Source organism: Ceratotherium simum, chromosome 2 (assembly GCF_057802395.1).
Source record: "Ceratotherium simum simum isolate JZ-2026a chromosome 2, ASM5780239v1, whole genome shotgun sequence".
Classification (NCBI taxonomy): Eukaryota; Metazoa; Chordata; class Mammalia; order Perissodactyla; family Rhinocerotidae; genus Ceratotherium; species Ceratotherium simum.
The window spans coordinates 51,450,251-51,470,437 of record NC_141901.1 but is presented as its reverse complement, the minus strand read 5'-3'; the positions used below and the strand labels follow the sequence as shown (position 1 = coordinate 51,470,437).

Below are 20,187 nucleotides of genomic sequence, written 5' to 3'. Positions count from 1 at the left end.
CACAACAGCCTGGTACCGTCATTCAACCATTCTGGAAATATTCATTGGGCATCTCTACTATGCAGGACCCCCAAGAACAAGACAGACAAAGCTCCTGCCCTCTTAGAGCTTCCCTTCTTTTATCAGAGTCAGACTTTATACAAATAATTAGACAAACAACCAATTGCAACTGTAATAAGTGCCACCAGGTAGAAGCATAGGGTGTCACTAAGAGCACCTACTTAAGGGAGCCAACGAGGGGTTAGGGAAGGCTCCCTGAGTTCTGGAGAATGAGCAGCAACTAGCTCTGCCAAGCAGAGTGTGGCAGGTCCACCTTCAGACAACAACTCCTGAGGCAGGAGTACAATGACGTGAGACAGAGGTGTGAGCGGGCAGGCCACGGCAGGATCATCCTTGGGCTTTGCTGTCTCCCCATTGCCTGGCACATGAAGGACACTCAACTTTGTTGAGTGAATTAACTAAACTGATTTAAATACAACTTAAGTGTAGTCCAAAAGGCAAGGCCTCCTGATGGAACCACAAAATTTGACAGTCACCCCAAACCCTGAGCTTTGCAAGGCGCCAAATTGCTGTGGAACCTGGGTGAAGAATCATGACTCCTCAGAGAGGGGTGGAGACGTTTAACTGGCTCTGAAGAATAAATGGCCTGGGACCCCTCGTATGCCATCAAAACAGACCCCTTTTCTCCCCATTGCCTGCCTCCAGCACCAAAGCAGGGCTGGAGAGTCTGCTGGTCCCCACTCCCCATTCCCACCCCACCGCTGTTCATTCTGAGAGGTTCCCCTTTGTCTCCTGTCTCCCGTTCAAGCTTAACTAGGTCTCATCTATTAAGACAAACACAGCCCTACTAAGTGGTGTGGGCTTTAGGGCACTGCACCAGATAAGCTTGCACCCACTCAGGATGTCAGCCCCTAATCAAAGTTAACAGCCTGTCTGAGGTTTGAGGAGATGCAACTTGTTCATTGACGCCATTTATTAGACACAAGCTAGTCATGGGATTTGGAGGAAAGATTTGTTTCAGTTTTTTCTTAGAAATTAACAATGTGATTTTAAAATACTCCTTTCGGGCCGGCCCCGTGGCTTAGCGGTTAAGTGCGCGCGCTCCGCTACTGGCGGCCCGGGTTCGGATCCCGGGCGAGCACCACACACCGCTTCTCTGGCCGTGCTGAGGCCGCGTCCCCCATACAGCAACTAGAAGGATGTGCAACTATGGCATACAACTATCAACTGGGGCTTTGAGGGAAAAAAAAAAAAAGGAGGAGGATTGGCAATAGATGTTAGCTCAGAGCCGGTCTTCCTCAGCAAAAAGAGGAAGATTAGCATGGATGTTAGCTCAGGGCTGACCTTCCTCACAAAATAAATAAATAAATAAAATAAAATACTCCTTTCTCTCTCTAAAATATTTTTAATGTTCCATATAGCCTGCAGATTTTAGCAGTTAAGTTAAAGATTCATTCGATGAAAAGAAAAAAAATCCCCTAAAAGTTTCAGTACCTGAATATATAAACCTTGGTATTTCCCCATATGAATGACATTCTAACAGTGATTTGGTTCAAGCCTAGACAGCAGGGTCCTGGGGCATTTGTGCACCCAAGGAAGCAGCTGGGTTTCTCCTCTAGACGGGGGCTGTGACTGCCAGGTTATTCCTCTTGCCTCTCCTCTGCATCACACAGCACACTTGCAGTGACTCCTCCCTGGCAACCTGGGAGCCCAAGTCTGGAAACAAAGCCTCTATCGACACACACACATTCACAGTCCAGAGGAGCAGCCACGCTTCTAAAATGTCTAGGCCAGTGCTGATATCAAATAATCTGTCCTATCGAGTCCATAAATACTCTCCTATTAGTCAGCCCTCATGTCCCAGTTTTGGGGTAGGAAGTCTGCTCACCAGGTATGCAGACAGTGAAGAAGAAGACAGTCTTTTTACTCAAGGAAGTGTAGTGCAGCGTGTTTCTGTCACCTAGCTCTTCATAAATCCCATGCAAATGAGCCCTGGGCTGGCACAGCCTCAATAATAATATCTAACAGCAACAGCAGCAGCATTTCCTGTGTTTGAGGCTTACTATGAACCAAGCATGTGTTCTAAGAGCTAGACACATACACATACGTATTCATTCATTTAATCCTCAACTCGGCTCTGTGAGCTAGGTCTTATTCGTCATGTATCCATTCATCAAAGATCTATGGAGTCCCCTCCTATGTCCCAGGCACTGTAATAAGCTGGCAGGATACAGCAGTACATGAAACAGACAAAATCCTGTCCTCTTGGAGTTTATGTTACAGCGGGGGGAGGAACACAGTAAGTGGAAGAGTGCGTATGCCCTGTGCCGGGTGGCGTTAAGTGCTACTGAGAAGAATGAAGCAGAGTATGGGGGAGGAGGAGGACTCATGAGGAGGGGGGTTGGTACTGTAGGTGGGTGGTCACAGTTGGCATGGGACCAGGGCCTGGAAAAAGTGAGGGAGTGAGCTTGAGAATATGGGGAAGAGCATTCAGAGAGTGAGAACCACCAGGTTACAGATGAGGATACCAGAGCTCAGAGAGGTTCAGAAGCTGACTGAGGACACTCAGCTGATCCAGGACAGAGCTGGTGTCCAGACACAGGTAGCCGGCTCCAGAGCCTGCACTGTTAGCTACAACGTGAGGAGATGCCTCAGTCTTTCCTTGTCGATTCCACCCTTACCCAGTCCCAGTCAGCGATTTCTGATTCCATGAGTGCTCAAGGGAGGAATCGCCTGGTCTCAGAGACACCACCGCTGCTTCCCTGTCTCCATCTATTTCAGACTGAAACTGCAGCCACCTGACTCCCAACAGGCAGTAAACCCCCTGGTCCCCCCGTCCCAGAAATCCCCAGAACTCGCCTCACACGTGCTCTCAGCTGTCAGGCTACTCCTTGCCTCCTGGATGAGCTCAGCCAGAATTAAGATGTTGGTTCTCTAAATCAACTTCCTTTTGAACTTTCCTGTTTCCTGTCATGCTAAAATACTCTCCATTTTATTCCTTGTTCTTGTACTTCAAGTCCTTCTCCTTTCCCAAGACGTTTCCCTCCCAATCTGCACAGTCCAATTCAGGAGCCACTAGCCATGGCTCGTGAGCACAGGAAATGTGGTTAGTCCGAACTGCGATGTGTTGTGAGTGTAAAACACACACCAGAATTTGAAGATTTAGTATGAAAAATGGAAGGTAAGATCTCTTATTGATATTTTTTATATCAACTATGTGTTGAAAGGAAAATATTGTGGGTATATTAGGTTAAATAAAATATATTATTAAAATTAATTTCACTTGTTGCATATTACATTTTATTCGACAGCACTATTCTTGCCTGTCCTTTCAAGAGACCCACATCCCATCACACTCAAAAGCCACATCTGCCTTTGACCCTTCTTGCCTTAGGACACATGTGAGACCTACAGCATGCTTTGGGGAATAAGGTTCTTAAGAGAGCTATTTAAGACTATGAGTCTTTTAAAATCTATTCTCCAAAGTCTGATTCAAGGTATTTCAATACACTATGGATCATTTCATGAAAAATTTCTTTATAATCCCTGTTACTTTTCAGTTATTCAGTTCATAGCTGAGAAATTCTATTACAACTAATTTATGATGACACATAGCCTTATTAGTTTCTTTTTTTTTTTTTTAAGATTTTATTTATTTATTTTCCCCCCAAAGCCCCAGTAGATAGTTGTATGTCATAGCTGCACATCCTTCTAGTTGATGTATGTGGGACGCGGCCTCAGCATGGCCGGAGAAGCGGTGCGTCGGTGCGTGCCCGGGATCCGAACCCAGGCCGCCAGGAGCAGAGCGCGTGCACTTAACCGCTAAGCCACGGGGCCAGCCCTTATTAGTTTCTTATTAATCTGAGTTTCTTATTATTTTCTGAATGTGTATGTTAAATTTCATTTTTTTCTAGTTTTTCACTGTTACATGGGGGAAAAAAAAAAACGTTCAAAAAAACTAAAGACCAGTCAGCCTGATGGAAATTCAGGCACTAATCTCCATAGACATTTTGGGGAACATTATGAAAAGGAAGGGAAGGTCACTAGGACCCAAAATGGGTTTGTTTCCTGAGAACAAGTCTATCAAGGTAATTTGGTTCCCTTGGATGGATAATTGGTTCAATGACACAAAGGACAGAACTTGGAACTAGCAGCTCCCAATTGGGGTCAAGGAGCAGACATGAATTTATTTCAGTGATTCTGGGCAAAAGGTCCCCTCATTTTCACCGGTTTCATTTTCAGCCTCAGAGCCCTTGGGCTAAAAGCTCACCAGCACAGGCACCAGCAGCATCTGAGAAGGGGAAGGCCAAGGGGACAAGGGAAAGGGACAAAAAAAGGAAAGGGGCCACAGAAGACGATCCCGTGCCTATAGTGGCTGAAGGACACTTTCCTTTGAGGCTGGTGGAGGGGCACAGTTCCAAAGAGGAACTGCTGACCTGTTCTCAGTGCTTTTCTGGGGAGGGTCTCCCTATCTTACCATCACCTTTCATATTAAACCTCAACCTATCTAAGCAAATGGAAAAGGTGGCATCCTGGTTTCACCTTCAGTCTTGAGAAAGAAGGTTTGATTTGTGACTGCAGAACGTAAGAGGCTATGCCCTCGAGTGAAATCTTCAAAAAGCCTTCTGCACTCGAGAAGAAACGACGTGAGAAGAAATCAAAAGACAGAAAACTCGTGCAAATAAGGGCTGATGTATGCAGGCAAACTTTCTGCTTTTAAGCAGAGAAATCAATATCTACCCTCTAAGCCTGTATTTATCAAAGAAACGTTAGAGTGATAGAAAGGGCAATAAAACAAATTCCTAGATCTAGTTCTAAAAAAGTGGTTTCTAAGTCTCTTTCACAATTTCAAAGATACTTAGCAAAATTAAACCAAAAACATAGTGACAAATGCAATGCGTGAAACTTGATTAGATCCTGTTTTCTAAAAAAAAATAAAAAGACATTCTTGTGACAATTGGGGAAATCTGAATAAGGGTAGAAGTTAGGTGATGTTTTGAGATTACTGTTAATTTTCATAAATATTATAATACTATTGGGATTACGCAGAAGGATTTAGGAGTGAAGTGTGGGTGTATAGTGAGTATATAACTATGGCAAAATGTTAATAAATAAATATGTAAATAAATCCCCATTCTGAATTTTATGACCCAAAAGTTTCCCCCCATTGTAGATTATGATATTGAATACAACATTATGTGATTGGTAATTGTGCTGTCCCATATAATTTCACATGCCTTAGCAAAATTACATTGGACAATGAATACATGTCATATATAAGAGATCACCTCTGGCTCTACCAAGCTTCAAAGAGTTGCTTATCTAACCCCAGGCTGTGAATGCATGGATTTTGAGTCAGATGGACTTGGGTTCTAGCCTCCTCTGCCACTTATTTGCTGTGTGAACTCGGACAAGGTGCTTTACCTACCTAAGCTTTGTTCTCTGCTTTAATAGTCCCTACCTAATAAAACTGATGTTGACAATTAAAAGAAAACAAAAATCTAAAATACTAAGCACAGTGCCTGGCACAGAGCATGTGTTTAATTCACAGCACCTATTATTATTCATACCCCATTATAACATGGGGTCTAGTTTTCCAGTAGGAATACACAGCACTATTTGACTTGGATTAGCTTTCCTAAATAAAAACATAGATCTCTGAATCTTGATTGCAGCAAAGCACACGAACAAGTCTCACATTAGAATATGAGATAAGGTAATAACTTAAAATGGAGAAATGCTTGACAAATACTTTATCATCTAATGTCCAGATTTAACAATCTGTATTGTTAAAAAACATTAAAACAAATCAATGAATTTTTTTTTTTTTTGCTGAGGAAGATTAGCCCTGAGCTAACATCTGTTGCCAATCTTCCTCATTTTTTTTGCTTGAGGAAGATTCACCCTGAGCTAACATCCGTGCCGATCTTCCTGTACTTTGCATGTGGGTCACCACCACAGCATGGCTGATGAGTGGTGTAGGTCTGTGCCAGGGATCCGATCCCACGAACCTCAGCTGCTGAAGCAGCACGCATTGAACCTAACCACTATGCCATGGGGCCAGCCCCGAAAGGAATTTTTTTTTCTTTTCTTTTCTTTTTTTGTGAGGAAGATCGACCCTGAGCTAACATCTGCCAATCTTCCTCTTTTTGCTGAGGAAGACCGGCCCTGGACTAACATCCATGCCCATCTTCCTCTACTTTATATGGGACGTGGCCACAGCATGGCTTGCCAAGCGGTGCTTTGGTGCACGCCCGGGATCCGAACCAGCGAACCCCGGGCTGCCGCAGCAGAGCGCACGCCCTTAACTGCTTGCGCCACCGGGCAGGCCCCCGGAAAGGAATTTTTTAAGAAGTAGGGTATGAGTTGGTTCCTGCGTACAAGGAACTAAACTCTAGTTGGGGAGACAGTTGGCAAGATAAAGGCTCTATTAAAGGTCAACAGCAGCAGAATAAGACAGGCTCTGCTAAACAGAGCTAACTAATACCACAGTTCCTATTTTTGAGCTTGCTACTTGCCCGGCACTACCTGGTGGGTCCTGATCACATGCCATCCCACTGATGCAATCAAGGGACCAACCCTGCTGACTCTACCTTCAAACCACGTCCCACGTCTCCCGTGTCTGTCCTCCTCCCCCTGCCATTTCTTACCTGCATTGCTCCTGCAGCCTCCTAACTGGTCTCCCTGCTTCTCCTTCGCCCCACTCTACAGACATTCTCCATAGCAGCCAGAATAATTCACTTAAACACACAAGCTGTCATAATTTCCCTCCTGTTCTAAACTCTCCGAAACTTCCCATTTCTCTGGAAATGAAAAAGTCACAGTCTTTAAAAGGGCCCACAAAACTTTATCTCTAGGCTCTAGCCCTGACTACTTTTACACGTCATTTCTCCTGGAAGTTCTTTAAATGCTTGAAGCCTACCTCAGGCTTTTGCTGCCATCCTCTCTGCCTGGAGTGCCGCTCCCCCAGGCAGTCACCTGGCCTGCTCCCTCACGTCCTTAAGTCTACACTCAACTGTCATCCTTTTAAAGAGACCCTCCCCCGACCATTAAAGATTTTATTTATTTATTTTTCCCCCAAAGCCCCAGTACATAGTTGTCTGTCATAGCTGCACATCCTTCTAGTTGCTGTATGTGGGACGCGGCCTCAGCATGGCTGGAGGAGTGGTGCCTCGGTGCGCACCCGGGATCCGAACCCGGGCCGCCAGCAGCGGAGCGCACGCACTTAACCACTAAGCCACGGGGCCGGCCCTCCCCTGACCATTATATAAAATACTAACCACCAGAGACAGGCTGAATGAAATATTGTTCCTTCACCCCATGGAGTACTATTCAGCTGTGAAAAAAGAATGAGGATGATCTCTATCACTGACATGGAACGATTCTCCAGACATATGGTTAATTGACAAAAACAACGTACAAAAGAGTTATACAGAGTATGTTACCTGTTGTTTAACAAAGGGAGTTAGAAATAAACATATGTATCTGTTTATATCTGCAAAAAGAAACAAGAAAGATAAAACAGAAACAAATAACATGTTATGAGGGAGGGGGTGGGAGGTAACAGAATTTCTCTGAGCATATATTTTTAAATAGTTTTGATTTGAACCATGTTAATATTTTACTTTTTTTTTTTTTTTTGGTGAGGAAAATTGTCACTGAGCTAACATCTGTGCCAATCTTCCTCTATTTTGTAGGTGGGACACCGCCACAGCACGGCTTGATGAACAGTGTGTAGGTCCACACCCGGGATCCAAACCCGGGGGTGCAAAAGCAGAGTGCATGAATTTAACCACTATGCCACTGGGCAGGCCCCTATAATATGTATTTAAAAATTAAATCAAGGGGGAAATCCCTAAAATTGAATAAACAGAAACAAATTAATGCAACTATATATCAAATTAATAACCACACAGAAGAAAGAAAAAGAATTAATCCGACTAACTTTTGAATATAGTATTCTATACATATTCAGTGGGATATTATGGAAGCATAAAAAGAACTACAAAGAAATCTTGAGCTGTATTTAGTGAAGTTTATGCTTGGTAGTGGTATTGGTATAGCAATTATGAAACTATTTTGTGTTTAATGTCCATTAGGAAAATATACTGATGCTACAAAGAATAGAGTTCTCACTATGGAGAAGGGAGCCACAAATAGGGAAGGGAGGAAGAGGAAGAAGAACCAAACTGTCGGATTAGCCGTAGTGCTAACAAGATAAACACACGACTTTGTGAAAACTCTATTTCCTAGCTCTGAAAACTGACAGGGCCTGGAAGCCATGACTCCAGCAGCCTTGAGTGCACCTAGCAACCAGATCTTGATTTCTAAATACCATCCCCCACTAAAAGGAACAAGGGAATCTAATGATTCCAAGGCTGAAGCAGGAGAGCTACAAAATGAGTCTAGAACATCTTTCCGTGCCAGAAAGTAAGGAAGTGCTCAAAAATTGATGGAAATATGGCAAAAGGACAATGAAGATTGGAGGGGTTCCTCCTTGCCAAATTCAGGATCACTGAGCATCAAAATGGACAACGACAGGAATGCCATCTTAAAAAATATCCATGAGTCCACCCTAGTACTAAAAAAATAAAATTAGAAAGGGAGCTGCAAAAGCTCTCCATTACTGAAGAATGTCAATAATGTATAAAAAAAAAAAATAGGGATAGGACATTGCCATCTACAAATATCTTAGTGAGAATGGACTCGGGGAAGAATCACCACTCGGTGAAAGACTGTTGGAGAACAGGATGTTCACACAACCTCGAAGTGTCACTTGATAAATCACGTATTATTTACACAGGGGGAAAAGAGCCTCTACGCTGGAGAAATCTGGTGAACCTCACCTTAACCAAATAATAGGAGTTAACAGCTCCAGTCAGGGGATAAATGGGCTGCATCCACCCCTGATGAGAAGGACACAACACACCCGTAAAAAATTCCTGCCAAGAAGGTAGTACCCAGAATCTAATCACGAGGAAACCGACAATCCAAACAGAGGGACATTTTATAAAACAACGGGTCCAGACCCTTCAAATATGGCGATGTCAAAAAGTACAAAGCAAAACAAACAAGTTGGCAACAGTTTTAGATGAAAGGAGATTAAGAGGCAGGACTACCAAATGCAGTGTGTGATCTGGGATTGGCTTCTGGTCTCTGTTAGAAAATAGTTTTGTAACAATGCTCTATTTCCTGACTGTGCTGATGGCTCTGTGGCTTACGGGAGACTTATTCTTAGAAGAGACAAGTTGAAATATTTAGCGGTAAGGCCTCATAAAGGCTGCAACTCTCAAATGGTTTAGCAAAAAAAAAAAGAAATTTTAAGTGTGTGTGCATAAAGAGGAAGAAGTAAACCAAATATGACAAAATGTTAATAACCAGTGATTCCAGGAGAAAAGCATGTAAGTGTTCATTGTACTATTTTGCAACTATTCTAAAGATTTTATATGTTCCAAAGTTTTTAAAAAATTCAAAAGAAATATGAACCACTTCCACTCACCTTTCCTCTGCTTTACTAATCTCTTTATTAGTAAATGTTTTCTTTACCACCACCCACCATCTTTATATTTCCTCGTTTATTTATTTACCATCTCTCTCCCCCACTTTAATGTAAGCTTCACAGAGGCCAGGAAGAGTGTTCCTGGTATCCCCAGGCCCTCGTACAGTGCCCGACACAGAGCTGACACTCAGTAAGTATCTGCTGAATGCCTGATGTTCACAATCATTCCATGAAGTAGATACTATTTTATCCTTTCATGTGAGTGGTGTACTCTCTCTTCAAAGGCAAAGATACCGAGGCACACAGAAGTTAAGTAATTTATAGAAGTTCGTAACCCAGGCGAGGGGCAGGGCCAGGGTCTGAAGTCAGGCATCTGACTTGAGCTGATGCTGCTTATCACGGTGTCAGGCAGCTTCCTAGTGAAGCACGCTCGGCCCACAAAGGGCTCACCTTCTACAGGCCTGCACCATTCATTCAGCCTTGTCCTTAGTGCAAGGCCTATTCAGAGCAGGTGATATTCATGCTTGCTGAATGAAATGACTTCTGAATAAATACATGAACAGGTGGGAGAGACCAGTATGAGGGGACTGTTCAGACAATCTTCCTGGAGGAGGAAGGGCTGGATGGCTAAACTGGGTTTTCGGGGGAAGAGAGAGCACAGATACAGGCAGCAGTGACAACAGGTACGTTCCAGGACCAGGGGGAGACCAGCTCATCTGGAGGAGGGTGACCCCATCCATTCAGGCTCTGCATGTGTCTCTCCTCCTTTCCCACAGCCAACGGTACATGAAAGCCTCACAGCTCTTTGGGCCCTGTGATGGTAGTCTGCCCTGACCTCTCTGCTTCCAATTCCTCTCCCTCTTCACTGCTGCCAGATTACCCTTCCTAATGCATGGCTCTGATCCTGTCAGGCCCAGAAACAGCTCTCCTTTGCCTACAGAAGAGAATCCAAACTCCCAAAGGGGACATTCAGGGCTCCGCCACGGGGCCTCAAGTTCCCGTGGGCACATTACCCTTCAGTGACACCGAAGGACTCCCTACCGCCCAGATTCACCCTGCACACTGTTGCTCCCCTGTCTTTCTGACCTGGTCTCCTCCTCTTGGAATCTTTTCCCATGTCATGGCACATCCACATACCACCTGTCCTCGGAGGCTGGGTTCAAATACCCTTCCTTCTGTAAAGTCTTTGCTTCACAAGATATTTGATTTCATCCAAAGGTATTGCTTTCTTCCCTCTGCAGGCCCCTAGCACTTTGTTTAAGCCCTCTTACAACACTTACTTCTGGGCATTACAAGGGAGGGATTTTTGAGCATATCTCAACCCCTCCCCCCAGGCTGTGCTCCATAGATGTATGTACCCCACAGGCACTCAATAAACGCTGAATGCAGCATGGAGATGGAAGATGGATCTGGTAGCACCCGATCAAAAAGGGGCCCAATGGGAAACCCGCACAGAAAGGAGAACCAGTTAACGGGGTTATTGCTATGTCCCAGGGTTTGGATATGACTTAACTAGGGGCCTGTGTGTGGAGGGGCTTATGCGGGTGAGGAGGTAAAAATGGAGACAAAGATACCTATATTTCATGGGGCTGTTGTGACGATTTAGCTGAAGAAGTGTGAAAGGGATGGCCGCAGTTCTAGACACTCACAAGTTAGTTCTTTTCTGTTTTGAAGGGAGGGGCAAGGAGCACCGGCCGCACTACTGAGGAATCCCAAGTGAGGCCATCACCGACTCTAGACCCTTCTCTCCCTCTCCTCTCCCCCTCCCGCGCGCGGGTGGAAATCCCTGGCTTTGGGACTGGCACTCCCGGCGGGGGAGGGCGGAGTGCTGGCGACCAGCCGCATCCTTCGGGCGGCGAGAACCGGTCCCCAGCCCCCGTGCCGGGCGAGTTCCCAGGCCCGGGAGGCAGTGATAAGGCCCGCCCGCCGGAGGCCCGACAAGTAACTTAGCAGTCACTCGAGTCTCAGAGAAGAGGCACACCCTTCCGGAGAACACTGGGTGGGGGGTGAGCGGGGATCGGGGTGGGGAGGGGGGTTAGCAGGGATCCCCAGAGAGAGAAAACAGCGCCGGAGAGGTGAACGAGCTGGAGCCCCGTGCCTCTTCCACCCAAACAGGATTCAAGCGCCTGGGCTCAAAGTTTCTTCTCGACTGCCCACGGGAGACTTGCTGAGGAAATGACAACTTGCTCTCCCCAAGGGTCCGCTGGCTGCGTTTCTACTGCCACCCAACCCAACTTGCAATCGCCTTGAGCCCAGCCGGCCCACGCGGCCCCGGAGCCCTGGGGTCACGGTCGCACCCAGCGCTGCCCGTCCCTGCGGGGGGCCCGGGGAAGGCCTCCACTCACCGAAACAGAAGACCAGGCAGACCACGGCGAGGACCCCCGCGGCCCACCCCGGGGCGCTCCCTGCGGCCATGGCGTGTCGGGCCATCTCTGCGCCCGGGGCCCCCGCCTGGCGCAGCCGCAGTTCCGGGCACTGGCCTCGCCCGCCGCGGAGTGCGGGCCCGGCGCCCGCCCCGCCCTGCGCCCACGGCCGCCTTGCGTCCGCCCCTCAGCGGCCGGTCCCGCCCCGCACCCGCCCCGGCCCTTCCTCTTTCCGCAGGACGCCGCTGGTCCCGCGTCCTCGTGCTCTGTCTCCCCAAACGCCGGCTGTCCCCCTGCCCGGTCCCTCCTGTCACCCCGCCGCCCCCCTGTGTGCTCGGTGGGGCTCTCCTTGAAAAGTGCTTGCGTTTTTAAAACCTCGTTTCTCTTAGTTCCTCCCGCGCTGTTCCACGGAGCCTCCGAAGCCCTGTATTCCTCCAGCGCTCTCCAGCAGCCGCAGCGGCGCGGAGCGTGCCTTTTCAGCCGTGGGGACCCTGGACTAGACAGTCTCTTTGAACCACTCTTTCCTCGAGTATTAAAACGACGGGAAACGGGACGTTTTAGACAACTGCTAGAATGTGTGGGACTACCTGGGGTAATCAGCGCCCCTCAAGCGCTTGTCTTTCCTCATTCGAGTGCATGCCCGCTTTTCCTTAAGCCTCACCCTCCCCCGCCCCTCCCTCAACCCGGAACTGGAATTTTCAGCCTGTGATTTCTCCCATCTCGGTTTCCTTTCTGTTTTCCTTTTCTTCCCTCTCAACTGTGGACTTTCCCTCAGGCTGAGGAGTCAAGTCCGTTCGCTCCCTCACTGTTTTTTGCCTCCCAAGATCTCTCTGCCCAAGCTGCAGCAGACACTTGGAACTCTCCATCCTAGAGGTTAGTCTTCTTGATTGGCTTGCCCTTCCCACAAATCCATGGGATCCCAGACCAAATTGCTCCCAGAACCAGCTCTTCACTCACAGCAGCCTCCCTGTCTGCCTCTTTCAGAGAGAAGCACCAGAATTGCCCCTGCCCAGCTGTGTGCTTAAGGAAACTTAGTTATCACGTGACTGTCTTCCAATGTGCAGGACTCCCTGCTATCCTAATAAACACCAGCATGAAACCAAGTGGAAATGTGCTTTATTGTTGCTGTCATCTCCATCACCCCGACTACTCAAGACATTTGAACCATGCTGTAAGAATTCATGAATTATTTCTTAAATTGGCCATAAAATCTTAAAAGGAATCTCAGTGAAATTTCTGGGACCAATGTCCTGTACCATGAAGCCCGCTACCTTAAGACATTCCCTGTCATCTACAGATATTGGGAACACAGGCAGGTGCAGTGTGTAGGGCAAAATGTGAGAAAATCAAGTTTCTCCTCTGCCCTGGGCTGGTAGGAACTCCGGTCAACTTGGAAAGGAAGGATGGATGGGGTCAGATCTTTAGACACTGGGAGCCCCTGAACAGTTTTGAACTGGGAAGTGACATAACAGCAAATATCTGTCGAGCACTTACTATGAGCCAGGCCCTGCGTTAAGTGCATTAACTGGATTAATTTAATCTTATTGTCCCAATTTTTACAGATGAGGAAACTTAGGCTCAGAGAAGGTAAATGACTTGCCCAAGGACACACAGTAAGAGGCAGAACTGGGAGTCCAACCAAGGCCAAGTCCAAAGCACCACTCTTACCTTTTGCACACTAGCAGGATGCAACTTTTGGATCGGCAGCCATGCTGCTGTCTGGACTGGCCGACAGCAGCTGTCAACCCGGTCCGGAGCAGGGCTGAGGAGAGGACTGCCCAGTCCCCTGTGACTGGGAAGTACCACCCAGTTCATGGTCCCCAGGCATTGGGTGAGGAATGGTTCATTAGGTCTTTCTTGCCTGGATGCTTCTCTGACCAGCAAGCAGTGGCAGCGTTCTCATTAAGAAAAATGCTGTGGGGCCGGCCCCGTGGCTTAGCAGTTAAGTGCGCGCCCTCCGCTACTGGCGGCCCAGGTTCAGATCCCGGGCGCGCACCAACGCACCGTGCTCCGGCCATGCTGAGGCGGCGTCCCACATACAGCAACTAGAAGGATGTGCAACTATGACATACAACTATCTACTGGGGCTTTGGGGGAAAAAAAAAGGAGGAGGATTGGCAATAGATGTTAGCTCAAAGCCGGTCTTCCTCAGCAAAAAGAGGAGGATTAGAATGGATGTTAGCTCAGGGCTGATCTTCCTCACAAAAAAAAAAACAAAAAGCTGTGCTTCCATCAGGGATTTTTAGACACGCTTATATGCCTGGTCTAGCAGACTTCATGAATCAAAAGTGGCTCAGAAAGGCTAGACCTGCAATGCGTTAGGCAGACGGCTGAAAGGTTCCTTTCATATACTGAGAACTTGCCACCAAAAGGAGAGCTGGACCTGTTTTTCATCCTGTGACCGGTATTGAGAGGGCCCCTTTCATCTGCTTGTCACTGTAGAGAATCCTGGACTGGCAGATAAGAAGGAAGGGCTCAGTCAGCCTGCTCATGTGGTCTGGGGCTGCCACTCTTCCGGGTGTGTCAGTCTCTGCTCTCTTGGTCTACTTCTTGCCATCCTTGGAATCACCTCCAGGAAGCTTAGGAATCCCAGCACAGAGAGAGCAACACATTGCTCCTAATCCTGCATACATGAAAATCATCCTTGCCTCATGTGGAAGTGGACATTCACTTCATTTATATAAACACCGGGCAGATTTGCTCCAAGGGCATAGAAGGGTAATCTTATTCCATAATACTCTATTTCCCTTTTTTGAATGTTCCCTGGCAGAAAGAAAGCATTTGGAAAAAATTAGGCAAAAATAATACATAAGACTTAACATGCTACCATTCTGGGTACCCAAGGGATAAACAGTCATATCAACCCTTGGCCAAACCAGCAGCTGCAAGAAGAATGCAGCAAATGGGGCTGATAAGCAGAAAAAAACACACAGTCAAGCCTTTGAAAGGCTTGAGTTTTAAAAAGGAAGCAAAAGAAAAGGGAGCACCTCCCTCTGCTTTTTACCCTCTATCTAGTTCCCTTTGCATATTCTGTGAATTTTAAGGAATTACAGATGGGTTCTGACTAATGATGTCTCACTGCTAGGGCTTTAATTATTCTATCATTCTTCTCACTTTGCCGGCATAGTGAACTCCTCCAAAACATGCCAGCGTTTGAGTTGTGCGGCCTCACAGAACAGGAATGCACAGGTCCTGCTTTTTCCTTCATTCTGGAAAATACTTGCCGAATATTTCACAGGGTGGGGGCAATACTACATAGTTTGAGAAAGATGGTGTGGTCTTCCTGCCGAGACCAAGGAGAAAGTTGTCCTATGTTCCTGCTCTCCTTCTTCATCCGTCTCCTCTCATCCCATCCTGCCCACCCCCCTCCCCCAAAAAGCTAGAGGTTATAACCTCTACCTTCTGAAGCTGCCTATCAGGCCTCCAGGTGGGTTGTGTGTTACATAATTTGAGGGGCAGCAACGTGTTAACGGTCAGGGTAGGTGTGTTCATTTATTATGATACATTTTCAGCAGATGGCAGTAAAGTGTCTTGAGTAAGGGATGTTTTTTATTATTTGTACAAAGGCACCATTTAGGCTGGGGGTGGGGCATGATAATAAAGGCTGCAACTCATGAACCTTGAGCCCAGCAGGCCAATACCAGGGGCAGAACTCCAGGCCTCCAGGGCACAGTTCCCCGGAGGAGAGTGGCTGATGACGTAAGGAGAAAGAAGGACACTGGACTCCAGTAAATGTGAACAGCCATATTTTCAACATAATTTACTACAGGTCTCTGAAGTGTATATAAAACATTTTAGTGCAACATCTTACAAATAGTTTTCCTTAAAAAAAACCAACAAAAACAAATCAACAGCTCTCTACATCATGCATGGGTAGTTTTCTTACCCCATCTCTTTTTTCTCTCCAACAAGTAACGCAGAGAAACCATTATTTGTAAAGAATATGAAAACTTGCTACAGAAACACCCTGGTGAAAGAGGGTGTGGTCATATCCATGTCCTGGAATGGGCCTCGCACAGTGTAGTTTTTCATTAATGCAACATGGTAGATGTCGATAAGTCAAGAGAGCAGTCAGCAGTTTTCCGCTCCTTGTCTCAGAGGACTAAAGCTCCGGGAGGCGATTGCGATGAGGTCTTGCAGCCACCAGACGGCACCATTACCATTCATCTGACACCACATTTCCATAGAAATGGCCAAAGAAAGGTCCTGGGGATTTTCATTGAAAGTTGGAAAAGCTCCCCCTAGGACGGTAACCCCCAGCCCAACAGAAAAAGCAATTATTAAAATACTGGCTTCGGTTTCTTTTTTTCTTTCAAATTTCCCACAAATTCTTCACATATTTAATTATGTGCAGTACCTACTTTTCTATAGCTTCAAACTCAAATCTTAGTTACACATCCCAGTCCCAGCCAGCCCTCCGGCATCTTTCCATTCAGACAGAGGAAGTAAGTCATCTTCCCTCATTGACTCAGTCCATCAATTAGGGGTCAGCAATTTCCCACTGAAAGTCCACACCCCAGAAATGAAGAAATGGGGCAAAAGACTGCCTTCTCTCCTCACCACCAAGCTGGCTGATTCTGTACCTCTAAAGCACTGTTGCAGCGTAATAAATGAGAATGAGCACGGCAACAGCGGGACTAAGGTCGGTGCCACCACACCGTCTCATGAGAGTACGTACACATATCAACAAACGGCTGAGCAATCGCCTTGCTTCCCCTCAGCTGTGGTGCACAACCATCTGCTGAGCACCGAGGCCACCTGCACACCTGCAGACGCCGACAAGGAGCAGCGCCCACACGGCCTGGGGAACCCCACAGCCTCCCCCACAGTCTGTTCCGCGTCAGAACAGAGTTTTGCAGCAATCTCTCCAGTGAGACTTAGTTCCAGAACGCCTGGTGGCTTTTTCCAAATTGAGAACTCCCTTGGGATTCAAGAGGCAGGTTCATAGAGGAAGGGAGATGACACTCTTGACCAGCAAAATATGGGAAAGCCAGGGCATAAGGACATCTTCATGGAGTGAGCAAAAGGAAATACCGGCAGCTGATAACGCTGCAGGGGACCACGCATCTTGCCCAATGGTGTAAAACGACAGCGTGACGTGGGCCCTTGTTGGGCTTTAAGGGTATTCAAATAAAAGCTGCCATAACAATGAACCAAATCACTTAAACTCACGAACAAGATCTAAGAAAGGGGCAAGAAACCCACAGAAAAAAGCATGTGGTGACTTTCTGCTGAGACTAAGTAAGCCGAAATGATTACAAAGGGCTGTGTCTGGACCTCCTCTGGCTGACATTCTCACGGCAGTGAGATGCAGGGAGAAATGGTGAACAAGACAGACATCAATATCTTTGAGGAAAATCTAATTGGGAGGAAGAAGCAAAACCTAGTCTTCATACCTCCAGAGAGGCAATTATTCCTCCCCCCCTCCAACGTCAGGCTCGGGAAACTCCTTCCCGCCCCTGGCTGGCCCCCTCTTCAAGAAACTCAGCTGTCAGCCAGCCCTGGTGCCCTCTGTCCATGTATATGGTGGCTGCTTGGGCCCCGTGTCTTCAGCTCAGACCTGTCCCCCTTCCGGGCTCACTGGCCACTTTCCCTTACGAGTTTGGCAAAGCACCTTAAAATAGAAGCCACCAGCTGGCAGCTCCCAGTTGGGGCTGCCCTGCAGAACAGATCAAGCCGACAACCAGCCTTTTTTCTTCCTTCACTAATCGTTGGCTTTGATGGATCCTAAAGTCGGTAGCTGCTAAAAGCAGCCTCTGCCTACTTTCACTTGGAAAGTGTGTGCTGTGTGGAGCTTCTGACTTGTTCTCCAAGAAAGTTTTCTTGTTTTTCGGCAAGGTTCGGAGGAAGCCTTTTTTTGCCTCCCTGACAGACAGGCTGGCCTGGCACCATCTACTCCTAGTGGGGTTCTGCAGGATTTCTCTTGTACATACGTAGTTCTTTGAAGCAAAATTCAATGCCTTCATCTTGACTACAAGTGTTTCCAAGAACTCCAGCTGAGGAAGAAGATAAGATACAAATTGGCCCACATGACACATAATCTTCAAGTATCGTTGAGAAAGTAAAAAATGTTTGGGTGTATTTTGATCCACGGGTGGCATTTTCAAGTGTGCAGAAACAAAAAGTCTTGGAAGAGATTCCTTTGCGCTATCAAGTTCGTCCTTCCTTTTGCCATCAGTTGTATGTAAGAGCAAATCGTCCACAACATTACAGAATCCAAAAAGGGTAAACCAGAGGGATTTAAAAAGAGTCCATTACAAAGAATAAGAGCCCCTGTAACATCTATCTGAGAATACTACATAAGTCAGTGAGTAGATGTGGCACCTTGAGCTACTCACTACGTTACCAGAAACAAAAACAAACCTAATTCCGCAGGATGACGACCTCTGCTCAAAAACAGCTAACCGACCAAGACGGCCACCTAGAGGCAGTCTCTCTCTGTGACTCACGGGGACTTGGAACACTTGTCAAGTCTGACAATTCTCTGCACGAGCACTCCTGAGTGTGGGTGCTATCTGCTGTCTGACTGCAGACAGAGGCAGCGAGGGAGCTCGTCCGCTCCTCTGTGGCCGACGTCCACCAGGGACCCCCTTAGTCTATGGCTCCTGGGTGGATACTGAGCACAGGGGGCTCCAGGCAAGTGGGGGAGTAGTTGAGGTGTGGTTCTTTGATCCATAACAGGGGCACCCCATTCTTCCCGTCGGAGTTCTTGCTGGAGTTCCGACTCTTGAAGCGCACCAGCAGGATGGTGATGATAAGGATGCCGAAGATGGGAAAGGGGTAGAAGAAGACAAAGTAGAAGAGGGCGTCGTTGGAGCAGATGATGGACTGCAGGGTGGAACCTGAAAAGGACCGCGAGGGAGACAAGACAATGAGTGCTGAGAACCTGGACTGTGGACTCGTTCCTCAAGACCTCGCCCAACCCAATGGAAGCGACTTGGTGGAACTCCCACACCCACCCTGTCTCTCCACTCGTGGTGGGGAGACTGCCCTTGTCTTCTTCTCACAACAGCACCTCTTCCAAATCACAGCTGTAAGTTCAAACAAAGCAACGCTTCCATTTCCCACTGTGAGCCAGTATTACTTGCTCGGAAAGCCATAGAATAAAATGTAGTGTATTGATGGTGAACTCAACTGCTTCTAGGATGGTAAAGAAGCTGACTCCAGCTCAGCCTGAACCTCCTGCATGGCTCTATTTTACACAACCCTTTGCACTTAGTTCTACTCCAAACGTCCCTCTTTGGGATATAACACGCTCCCTCCCCACCAGCTTCTGAGAGCAATTTTACCAGAAATGATGCTTACTTGATTAACATTATCAACTAAAATGTCATTATGGACCATTTACAAATGTCCACAGCATCTGTGGCTGCACAGAACAGTGTTAGTTATGCCTGGATATGGAGAATGAAACCCAGCGTCCCAGACCCAGCTGAGAACTGCTCTATGACTTACGAGACCTTGGCAGGAGCTCAGCCTCTGGCGTCTGCATCTTCTCTGCAGAATAAGGCTGCTGGATGCTCTCTCTGTTCTACGAACCTTAATAAATATGGACATCCAGAGTGGGCAGATAAAATGTGGCCTAAATGCCTTCCCTGGTACTTTTGGACAGTGGATTATTCAGTAGAGCGTTAGGGGGTCTGAGTACAATTTAGGCTTTTTTCTGCTTTCCTTTCTACTGCATAGCTGTTGCTCATCAGTATTATTGAGAAAATTTAACATACATTTACACTCTTTAGATTTCCAAAGGATATGAAATTGCTGACAGGCAACTACTTTTGACCTACAAAACCTCCATTTCATATGGTTCGATCTAACACAACGTAAACAGGAGGTAACTGAAGAAAAGAAAAAGCCTGTGACACAACTCAAAAACTCAAGTCAAAATTATCTGGTAAAGTGTTTTGACTGAAAAGAAGTTGAAATTTCTAGAAAATTTTTAATTTCTGCATTATAGGCTAATTCTACTATAACAAACTGAAAACACCATTTTCAGTCTGATATATTCCCCATTTTGACAGAGGGCTAACCCAGAGTGCCCTGTTAGAACAAATAATTCAGGTCAGCAAGTATTTCCTCCAGTCTCTGTTCACAGAGTCTCTCAGAATGATGAAAACTCTGAGTTCTGGACCATCTACAGCAACAGCTGGATGCTACAAAGGTCTTCCCAGATGCCCTGTAACATCACTGCCCTTCTAGGCTGGTCTCCCAACTAACCATGCAAAATCCACCCAAACCTCCCAGTCACCCTCCAAAATAAAAACGACCCAGGAATTTGAGAAAAAGAAAGACTGACAGCTAGGTATTCCGGCTTCGCTTTTCTTC

General features: G+C 46.8%; 2 protein-coding genes and 1 long non-coding RNA gene across 11 annotated transcripts in view; 1 reads left to right on the top strand and 2 right to left on the bottom strand.

The window, feature by feature from the left end:
• The window catches only part of CD58 (CD58 molecule), a 44,514-nt gene extending 32,534 nt beyond the window's left edge, over window positions 1-11,980 (bottom strand). For all 4 annotated transcript variants that reach the window (XM_087444883.1, XM_087444889.1, XM_014779885.2 and 1 more), the window contains exon 1: window positions 11,845-11,980. In XM_087444883.1, the coding sequence (XP_087301009.1) occupies window positions 11,845-11,929 (85 nt within the window). In that variant the 5' untranslated portion in view covers window positions 11,930-11,980. The remainder of the gene's footprint in view (window positions 1-11,844) is intronic.
• Window positions 11,981-12,061: 81 nt separating this feature from the next.
• LOC147918011 (uncharacterized) lies at window positions 12,062-13,011 on the top strand. The gene is made up of 3 exons (XR_015555519.1): window positions 12,062-12,454; window positions 12,638-12,735; window positions 12,847-13,011. It is a non-coding gene; the product is annotated as an uncharacterized LOC147918011 (long non-coding RNA).
• A 2,586-nt stretch (window positions 13,012-15,597) lies between these two features.
• IGSF3 (immunoglobulin superfamily member 3) overlaps window positions 15,598-20,187 on the bottom strand; it is a 94,023-nt gene continuing 89,433 nt past the window's right edge. For all 6 annotated transcript variants that reach the window (XM_087444881.1, XM_004420614.3, XM_014779981.2 and 3 more), the window contains one exon: window positions 15,598-18,704. In XM_087444881.1, the coding sequence (XP_087301007.1) occupies window positions 18,454-18,704 (251 nt within the window). In that variant the 3' untranslated portion in view covers window positions 15,598-18,453. The remainder of the gene's footprint in view (window positions 18,705-20,187) is intronic.